Genomic DNA, 9,193 nt, shown 5'->3' on the forward strand with positions numbered 1-9,193 from the left:
GGCCGCTGTGTATGTAGAATTCTGGCAGGCGCAGAGTGAGGAGCCGGGAAGGCATATCACGGACCAAGCTATACATATCCCTCCCGTCCTCGGCTAACGTTAGGTGCTTGACGCTTGAGCGTGTGGCGATGGCAGCAGAGAGGTCGGGATAGATGTTGATATCGGCCAGATACAGACGCTCCAGGTTGCTCATAGCGCGTATGAGGCCGGCGATCTGTCTGGCGACGTCGGCAGATACATTGTCGGGACGGCCCAGGAAGAGGGATCTCACTAACGGCGTGCGCTCGCTAGCGTGGGCTCCTAGGAAAGCGACGTATGACGTGTATTGAGCTGGGGTACGTAGTCGTATGGCCATGGCGAGGAGGAGCCGCGGGCCTTCGCGGTAGAGATCGCGGCAAGTACGCATCATCGCAGACACACGACCTGAATAGCGATCCGCCGCCATCGCCGTTATGACGAGGCAGAGTATGTCATGGTTCAGTTTCTGGGGGTGGGTGTCATGGATCGGCGTCACTGGCGAGGTTGAACGGGCATCTATTGCATAACAAAACTTGATGAGAAGCGGCAGGTAGACGCAACGGAGGGAGCACACACATGACGACTGCATAGCGGAACAATGTACCAGACGTGATGAGAGGACGCGACTTGCGACACTGTAGACGTGGTTCGCGCAGTGGATCAAGCTACGATAAGCTATATTGGGTGTGGGAGACAGCGCTACGCTATGTGCGCTAACTGTCGCGGCCTACCGGATACTCAACCGTGACTATGTAAGACTCAAGCTCAAACATATAAGACCTGCCTGACGAACTGGACGCCAAACCGATCACAAGCCTCCTGCGCCTGCTTCCACCCAATCGGCTCCTCCCAACCAGTGTGAACAACGATCTTCTTCAGCCGCACCCTCCTGCTCCCGCCCCTCGCTTCCTCCGGCCGCGGCTCCATCCAGCGGCGCAGGCCAGCGGCCACGTTGTACCCCTGGATCGAGCAGAACAGCTTCGCCGGCGGCGGCGCATTGAGCGTGACGCGTTCTAGCGTCTGCGGCGCGTCGATGTACTTCAGGAACAGCGGCGTGTCGAGCTGCAGCTCGCGGAGCTGCGGGAATATCTGCGCGAACGCGGCCCGGAGGCACTCGGGCGCGTGGCTGCTGGTGGACGCCCAGCCGCACCCGGGGCACGTCCGCGTGCGGAGGAAGGTGAGCGACGGGAGTGGGAACGGCGTTACGCCGCCGAAGTTGCGATGGCCATTTGGAAGGTTGAACCGCTCCTGGTCCAAGTCGAAGTCGAGGTGGAGGTGCGTGAGGTGGGGGAGGCTTGCGAGCAGGCTGTAGACGGCCTCCGTCGCGACGCCCACCCGCCTCTTCTCGAACGAGGAGTAAAGTGTGACGGAGGTGACGACGTCCAAGATGGGGCGCAGCGACATACGGCTGTATTCGAATTGGTAGACTTGTCCCAGCTCCGACAGCAGACGCTGCGCGTCCATACGAACGTGAGCCCCCGCGAAGCGTTGTGCGACAGTACGGGGTGGTTCTTGGCCGGTTTCCGTGTGCTGCGAGCTTTCGATCTTGGTGAGGATATCGCTGTACAGCGCGCCATCCGAGCACTTTGAGGGGCCTAACGTTTCGAGCATCACGAAGCGGATAGCGACGCGCTCGATGATTTCCGCCAGTGCAGGGTGCGCAGTCTCGAGCAACGCATAGAGATCTTGGCGTTCAGTTGCATCGGCGGTGGATTTCCAAGCCTGGGCGAAGATTTCTTCCACGAGTTCTAGCGGGAGTTGACGCGAGCGGCTTGGTTTCGAGTTATGGGAAGTACCTGGCTTTAACAATCAGTTTCCGCACCTCCTATCTCGTGGAGGCGTAAGCAACCCACCCATACTGGTACAAAGAAGCCGAGCGTCTTCAGTCATGTCTGGTTTTTTTACACCTCCTATGTTGGAAAGGGGGCCGTGAAGTCAGCCACCGAGTTCTGGGGGGCATGGGCGCCTCAGGACTATTTCACGGCGCTCACCTCACCTCGAATAGATCTCACGGAGTAAAAACCTGACGGGGTGGGCAAGGATTGGAGAACGAGTGCAGGAGACGCGATACCTACCAGGTTCGAGTTCAACTTGCAATCTTGTGTCGCGGATGCGAATGCAGTGACGATCCCGTGGGAATGTCGGAGAGCGAACCTGTTGCAATGGAGGCTGGCGGCATTATATACGCGCCTCGCGATAGGCCATAGCTACATATTCCACCTGGACGAGAAGCGGGTTCAGCTGTGTACGGAGTGGTTGAAGGTCCTGAGAAAGGAGGCTCTCGAAGACGAGTTGATGTGCGCCAGGACGCCACGAGGGTGCGCACGATGACGCGCCCGCGGGCGCCTAGATTTGCGGGCAAGAGTGATCGAACCTCAACCGTACTCTCTTGATCACCGTCCTCCACGTCCTACCCCGCACCCACCCCGTACCGCGACTAGCTGCACTCCTCGACTCGCAACACCCATCATGGTGAGCTCGCTGGCCTAATGCAAGTCGTCGAACTGTCGCTCACCGCGCACCGACTACAGACCAACTGGGAAGTCCGTCTCTCAAGCTCGCGCGGCGTGCCGTACTTCTACAACACCGACACGCGCGAGTCGATGTGGGAGGCCCCGCCGGACCTCACCCAGGAGCAGATCGCCGCCCTTCCTGGCTCGAAGGAGTACCTTCCTGGCGCGCACGGTGACGCGGGCGGCGTCCGCCCCGCACAGGTCCGCGCCAGCCACCTCCTCGTCAAGCACAACGGGAGCAGGCGGCCGAGCAGCTGGAAGGAGGTACGTCGCTCTCTACCTACCCATCCCCCTGTGCATCCGCCCTCTTTGCTATAGCGAGGACGCGCGGGTGGGGAATGAGACGTGCTGATCAAGCCCCTGCATACAGCCCAACATTACGCGCTCAAAGGAGGAGGCGATCCAGATCCTGAAGGGATACGAAGCGCAGATCAACAGCTCTCCAGAGAAGTTCGCCGAGCTCGCGTCCAAGCACAGTGACTGTAGCTCGCACTCGCACGGCGGCGACCTTGGATTCTTCAAGCCGGTATGTCACCTCCTTCTCGCAGTTCTGCATCGAACCGATTGGTGCTGGGCGTGGGATACAGGGCCAAATGCAGAAGCCATTCGAAGACGCGACGTATGCGCTCAAGGTCGGCGAGATCAGCGATATCATCAGCACCGAGAGCGGCGTCCACCTCATCCTGCGCACCGCATGATTGTTCAGGGCCCTGGCCGAGGAATATAGGAACTTAAGGTAGATGAGAAGAACTACGGTTTGTTGTTGTAACATATATGCGGTTCATATATGCGGTTCTCATACGGAACCCGATCGTTGACATACATTTGACATCTCCTGTTCACTGCGAACCGCCCAGACCTCAGCGATGATGATCAATGTCTCTACAGTATAATGTACAGGTATACAAGCAGACGCGCAACAACGCTTCGAGTTTGCTTCGAGTCTATCAGTCCACATCCAAGTGTCCGAATATGTCCAAGGAGTCGGGGAGTTCAAGCAGCCTCAAACGAGATCGTGCCCCTGCATGTCCTCGTATCTCTTCGGGTTGATATCGGACTTCGTCTTCTCGGCAACGTCGCGATCGAAGTTCCACGAGGCTTTCAGGCCGACCCTCTGCGTCCGCAAGGTGAGTTGCACTGTTCGCGCGCAAGGATAGCAGACGTACCTCGAAGAAGTCCTTGATCTGCCAATCCCCACAGTGGTCGAGGTCGGTGCCTTGGTCCCGCAGCGCAGCGTACGACTTCTCCATCGCGATCGCAGCGGGAACTAGTGCCATCCGGTCAGTCTTCAACATCTCAGAGATTACGAAGGAAGATGACAGACTAAAGCCAGTGCACGGGTAGATCGCGAGCTTGAAGCCAAGGCGTTTGCAATCGTCGACGGTGTAGTTGCCTGTGAGCCCATTCGGGAGCACGTTGATCATGCACGGGTGAGGCGCGAGCGCCTTGACGAGCCGTGCAGCCTCGTCCTTGGTGCGCGGACTCTCCATGAAGGCGACATCTGCACCAGCATCGAGCGCGGCTTTCAGCCTGCACCACCAACCGCATCAATGAACACCCTTCCACCAACAGCGGAAAACCCTCACCTCTTCACGCCCTCCTCAAACGCCTCCTCACCCGCCTTCTCACCCCCAAACGTCGACGCGTTCCTCGCATCCGTACGCGCAATAATCACAAAGTCCGGGTTCTGCCTCGCCGTCACCGCTGCCACGATGCGCTCCACATACGTCTCCAGATCCACCACATCCTTCCCCGCGAGCTGCCCACACCGCTTCGGGAACGTCTGGTCCTCGATATGGCAGCCCGCGACGCCGGCGGCCTCGTACAGCGCGACCGTGCGCGCGACGTTCAGCGGGCCGCCGAAGCCCGTGTCCGCGTCCGCGACGACGGGCGCGCCGCACACGTTCACGATCATGCGCGCGGTGTCCGCGAGCTCGACGGACGTGATCACGGAGAGGTCCGGCTCGCCGAGCACGGAGCCCGAGGCGCCGCTGCCCGCGAGGTAGAGCGCGTCGAAGCCGGCGGCGTTCGCGATGTGTGCGGAGATGCCGTCGAACACCCCGGGGCAGATCACGCAGTCCTCTGTGCGCGGGGCGAGAGGGTGAGGATGACGTCGGCTGAGGGGGTTGGGGTACGTACTCTCTTTCATGAGCTGCCGCAGCTTCTTGGGCTGGTTGGTCTTGTACGAAACGGGAGTAGTCATCTTGGAAGTATTGGTGGGTGCTCTGCGTGTGTTGTGTGATATAGAGCGAGCAGAATTTTGGGTCCGTTGCAAGTTCACGGGGCCTTCTAGAGAGCACTGTATATATTCTGGCCCAGGAATTGTCGTGTATGTTATTTTTGGAACATAGCGGGGCCCTGGAGAGGATAGGTGATGTCCTCCAGGGAGCAGTGGCGGAATATGCGTCACTATGACATATGGGCTTGTTATCGTGCTCTATCTCATAGTATACTCGTCGCTGGCCCCGAGCGGCATACAAGTGGAACCGTACAGCATCTAGGATTCCACTATGATGATGGTCAGGGTCTCGACTGCATGGAATCATTACCACGCTAGATGCCAATCGACCCAAGCAGCTCATCCTGCTTCAGGATTGTAAGTACATGCATGGTTACAATGTAGCATTTGCGAGAATACACTCAAAAGTATGCCGCGGCGGCGACTGGGTGGTACATTAGTCTGGGCGCAAATGCATCCGAGGGATTGATCGGATCTCGATCTCCCAGCCCTCCTCCTGGACGACCACCACCATCTCCACTGAACGTCCAACGCGAAGCCTGGCTTTCTCTGCGTGCAGTCACAGGCTACGTATACGTACTAAAGCAAAGTATCCCTGGTCTTCAACCGCAACACGCACAATCGTTCCACACTTACACGAGGAACGCGGGTGTCGGCGATTATCTATCCAGCGGCGTGAATATGATGGGCCCATGGTGGACTGTACCAATACTGAGACTCTTCTCGACGCGAGGTGTAACTAGTACTATGTAAGAAACACAATACTTGCATTCCGAAGGAATTGATTCCAACAGGCTCCGAATCGTCCATAGCCCCGAGACCGAACCCGACTCCGTTGGGCCTCTGGCGGTCCTATTTGGCCTCGCATCTCTGCACGCGGCAGGACTCGCTCTCGCGCGGCTCAAGCAGAGGCTGCCAGATGCACCTCGGAACAAAGCATGGCTGCCCGACGATATCCTGTATGAGGTCTTCTCCTACCTCGATCCAGCAGACGCTGCCCAGGCAGGACTCGTTTGTGCGCAGTGGCACCGGAACGCCGCACAGGCATCCTACAGGGAGGTTTCCCTCCATACCTCCTCACGCTTCTCGCGCTCGCTTGCCCGTACCCTCCTGAACAACCCGCGCCTCCGCCGCTACGTGCGCCATCTGGCCGTTGTCCACTGCGCACCAATGCCCCAGGAGCACCTATACGAGTGGGTATATCTCCTGCCGCCCTTCTCGTTGAAGGCTTTCCGTATCTTCGGCCTCCCCGAGCCCACCGAGAAGCTGCGGAGCGCTGTTGTGGTCGGTACAACACCTATAACGGAGATCGCACTGTTCGGGTATAAATTCTCTCAGGAGGTCCTGCTCGAAGGCAACTCATCAGTGGACGACCCCGCGCGGAGGCGATGGTTGATCGGAATGCTCGGCGAGGGCTGGCAGCTGGGCGAATTCCTCCGTGTGGGATCGTCTGCCAATGAGAGGCTGTTGAGCAGGACCTCTTTGGAGTATTGATACCCGAACAATGCGAACTCCGTGCTAGGTGTCGTGCCTACCACGACACAGGCGCTCCTGGGAGTATGGTGCGCAGTGCACGACGGTTAGATAGAACATGTGCCGGCCATCAGCAAAACGGGGACTTGGCTACATCCTGCGATGAGCAATGTAGTGGGCTAGAAGCGCCTGACGCAAAGTTAGACGCTGGTAGTCCGCTGTAACATCCTGCCTTTCCGGCCGCAGGACTACCGTACTCAATAATATTGGACTGTCAGATGTAGTGTCCTGTAACTACTAGGTATCAATGCCTGCATGATAAAATGCATTATAGCTCACACAGTTTCAATGCGAGAAGCCCGTGAAAGCGAGCACTCCAGGTCAGCAGCCGTGCACCCGGTGCACCTCTCGCAGCGCGTGGGAACAGCTCGCGCGGCCGAGCGAGAGCGTGGAACGCGATATATGCGGCTATGACATTAGAGACGCGGGTACCATGACACATCGATCTCCTCGTTCTCATCATCGTCCGACCCCTCCCCGTCCGCGTCCAAACCATCCCCGTCCGCGTCCGAACCCGCCGCGTCCGCGTCCGAACCTGCCGCGTCCGCTTCCGAACCCTCTCCCACCGAGCCCGAGCCCTCTGCATCGGCGCCCAAGCCGTCCGCGTCGTCCTCGTACCCAGCTGCTGCCTCCCCCAAGTTCCGAGCGATCATCCAGTCTTGGTGCTCTTCCAGAGCGCGGTCGTGGCAAGTGTCATCCCACGTGATGACATCTTCCTCGACGTGCTCGTCGGAGTCCTCCGCGCCGCTGTCGGATCCACTGGCTGGAGGGTCCTCGGGCGCGTCGTCCATGTAGCTTACCATGGAGTGCGCGGCATGGCTACTCTCCGACTCGGACTCGGTTGTCTCGTCCGAGTCAGGCTCCGAATCCGCGCGCTTGTTGCGACGGCGAGATTCCGAGGGGCGCTCGATTCGCGTGCCGTGAAGACGCGAAGTTTCGAGTGAAACACCGACGCCGCGGTGGCCGACACCACCGCCGAGATGGCGCATGAACATATCACGATCAACGAACCTATAGTACTCATGATTAGTGCGCGACCAGACTGCAAGGACACTGTACACATACATGGACACGAAGTAATACACGTAGTCTTCATCTTCCGAGTTCTGGCGTGCGACGGAGTCAGATGGGAGGTAGTCGTCCGTGGTTCCCGAGTCGAAGCTGGGCATGATGTGGGCGCCTCGTAGCACATCTGCGGGATCGACGAATCCGAACGCATTGAGATCCGGATCGTCGTCGGCAACGAAGGCCAAACGGGGTATCTGACGGTGTTGGAATCCGGCGCTGTAAGTAGGGTCGCGCGCAAACCAGCGCACCCAGAGGAAATCCATCTGGCGCCATGCTCGGCTCGTCGAACCGGGACCCCTGAATCGCACGTTTGCGTGGTAGACTCCCACGACGCGAGCGTACCAGTATGGAAAGTCGTCAGTGTGGTTGTCCTCGGCGAGAAGGATGATGTCGGCGTGCGTGCGGGGGTTTAATGAGTCCTGCGCGCGGCGCATGTCGTATGTTGGGTAGTTGAAGCACACGACCTTGTGCGAGTAAATACGGTCGTCCTTGATGTCGAGGGAGTTCGTCCAAGCGTCTGGTATTGAATTCTCATCCTTGCCGGTCAACCTGGCGAGGATATGCCGTCGCAGCGACGGCAGGAAGTCCTAGGATAGCAGTCAGTTCGGGCCGTATGCAAGCAGCTCACATTGTCGTACCTTGAGCGCGACATCACCGTCGTTGTCAGCCAGCCATTCATACAGGTCCACGGGGTCACGTTGAGATTGCCCCATATCATAGCGCATACCCATGTCCGCAAGTCGAGGTTGGTGTGCGGCCGCAGTCGCCTGCGCGCGGCTCTGTGCGGCTCGAGAGGTGCTGGTGCTGTGCGACTTCGAGTGTGTCGCACGCGCACCCTTCAATGACTTACGATGCTTGTCGGCAAGCCCAGGACGTTCGCGCGCGCGCACTTCTAGTCCCGCACGGATGCCTCGGAGCAGCGCCTGGCGGCGCTGATGAATGCCGATCTGTTTCTCGAAATGATGTTTGTTTGTGCGAGCGTACACACGTTTGGCGTGTCGATGTTCCAATTCGCCCTGTCGCTTGCATGTTAGCCTTGTCTCGAATGCTGCACAGGTAGTTACTTACCACTAGTGTGTTGTGGTTGTCTGTGGTCCCCGAGCGCTCCACATAACTCGGATGGTGACCGAGCGCGTGATACTTGTAAGTCTTCCAGGTTCTGTACTTCACAATGCGCGGTCCAGCGTCACGGTGTGGTGCTTTGCGGATGCCCTTGGTCGACTTTTGTGCTGCCTGCGCACGACGTGCACGGGCGAGAGTCTCTTGCGGGAGCTCCAGGGTTATGTGGCGTCGACAAGTGGTCCGCGCGAACTTGCGCACGGATGCGTACATGAAGCGTGTGGATGCGCGCCAGATCACCAGGCTAACGTCAGTTTGTAATCGTAACTTCGCGCAGGAGAGCCACCAGCTGTGGTAGTCGTAATGTATTATAAACCGTTCATAAGCCCGCGCCGCATTACATTATAAACCGTTCCGGTTCGTAATGTATTACGAACACCCCGGGGGCCCGAGGCATCTGCCCGGCACCTACCAAATATGGCAGGCAGCCCCGGAAGCGCTGTTATCAATGCCCGGCACTGTGCCCTGGCTTATCTCTGCTAGATAACAGCTTTATCTCATCAATCCGACCTTCCCGGACATCCTGATGGCCCCGCCCACCGGCGCTTTGGCTCCCGCCCCGCCACATCCCAATTAGGAAGGTGTACTAAACACCTCCCCCTAGGGCACATTGCCTGGCACATTCCTTGCTTAATACTGGGCGCATTAGGCTCGTTCCGGGCGCGTTTTGCTCGCATTTATTAGCGCTACAAGACGATGCAAA

The 9,193-nt window shown here is 58.5% G+C and overlaps 5 protein-coding genes across 5 annotated transcripts; 2 read left to right on the forward strand and 3 right to left on the reverse strand.

Moving 5' to 3' along the window:
• Positions 1 to 706: 706 nt before the first annotated feature.
• TRAVEDRAFT_67749 (uncharacterized protein) lies at positions 707 to 2,087 on the reverse strand. The gene is made up of 3 exons (XM_008034318.1): positions 2,010 to 2,087; positions 1,872 to 1,928; positions 707 to 1,814 (listed from the first exon to the last, which is right to left on the reverse strand). Exons 2-3 carry the CDS (start codon positions 1,906 to 1,908, stop codon positions 784 to 786), a joined length of 1,068 nt encoding a protein of 355 aa, XP_008032509.1. The 5' UTR covers positions 1,909 to 1,928; positions 2,010 to 2,087; the 3' UTR covers positions 707 to 783.
• A 346-nt stretch (positions 2,088 to 2,433) lies between these two features.
• Positions 2,434 to 3,441, forward strand: TRAVEDRAFT_25194 (rotamase-domain-containing protein). Its single transcript, XM_008033584.1, has 4 exons — positions 2,434 to 2,490; positions 2,550 to 2,795; positions 2,902 to 3,057; positions 3,119 to 3,441. The coding sequence occupies exons 1-4, from the start codon at positions 2,488 to 2,490 to the stop codon at positions 3,227 to 3,229; spliced, it is 516 nt and encodes a 171-aa protein (XP_008031775.1). The 5' UTR covers positions 2,434 to 2,487; the 3' UTR covers positions 3,230 to 3,441.
• Positions 3,442 to 3,534: 93 nt separating this feature from the next.
• TRAVEDRAFT_16038 (carboxyphosphonoenolpyruvate mutase) lies at positions 3,535 to 4,734 on the reverse strand (the record flags this gene model as incomplete). Its single annotated transcript, XM_008033519.1, has 5 exons — positions 3,535 to 3,645; positions 3,698 to 3,798; positions 3,856 to 4,061; positions 4,118 to 4,613; positions 4,671 to 4,734. The coding sequence occupies 5 exons, from the start codon at positions 4,732 to 4,734 to the stop codon at positions 3,535 to 3,537; spliced, it is 978 nt and encodes a 325-aa protein (XP_008031710.1).
• Positions 4,735 to 5,041: 307 nt separating this feature from the next.
• On the forward strand, positions 5,042 to 6,264 carry TRAVEDRAFT_41157 (uncharacterized protein; the record flags this gene model as incomplete). Its single annotated transcript, XM_008033851.1, has 2 exons — positions 5,042 to 5,127; positions 5,583 to 6,264. The coding sequence occupies 2 exons, from the start codon at positions 5,042 to 5,044 to the stop codon at positions 6,262 to 6,264; spliced, it is 768 nt and encodes a 255-aa protein (XP_008032042.1).
• A 995-nt stretch (positions 6,265 to 7,259) lies between these two features.
• TRAVEDRAFT_110907 (uncharacterized protein) lies at positions 7,260 to 8,703 on the reverse strand (the record flags this gene model as incomplete). Its single annotated transcript, XM_008034319.1, has 5 exons — positions 7,260 to 7,314; positions 7,369 to 7,958; positions 8,010 to 8,158; positions 8,276 to 8,393; positions 8,440 to 8,703. Coding segments are annotated over 5 exons (1,176 nt in total), but the record flags the coding sequence as incomplete, so codon positions are not given.
• Positions 8,704 to 9,193: the final 490 nt, after the last annotated feature.

Source organism: Trametes versicolor (genome assembly GCF_000271585.1).
Source record: "Trametes versicolor FP-101664 SS1 unplaced genomic scaffold TRAVEscaffold_1, whole genome shotgun sequence".
Lineage (NCBI taxonomy): Eukaryota > Fungi > Basidiomycota > Agaricomycetes > Polyporales > Polyporaceae > Trametes > Trametes versicolor.

Bases quoted from the DNA above. Each gene is read 5' to 3' on its own strand.
- TRAVEDRAFT_67749 (XM_008034318.1), bottom strand. From the start codon at position 1,908: ATGACTGAAGACGCTCGGCTTCTTTGTACCAGTATGG. The intron at 1,815-1,871 runs GTGGGTTGCTTA...TGTTAAAGCCAG, and splicing joins GCTTCTTTGTACCAGTATGG to GTACTTCCCATAACTCGAAA.
- TRAVEDRAFT_25194 (XM_008033584.1), top strand. The intron at 2,796-2,901 runs GTACGTCGCTCT...CCCTGCATACAG, and splicing joins GGCCGAGCAGCTGGAAGGAG to CCCAACATTACGCGCTCAAA. The intron at 3,058-3,118 runs GTATGTCACCTC...CGTGGGATACAG, and splicing joins ACCTTGGATTCTTCAAGCCG to GGCCAAATGCAGAAGCCATT.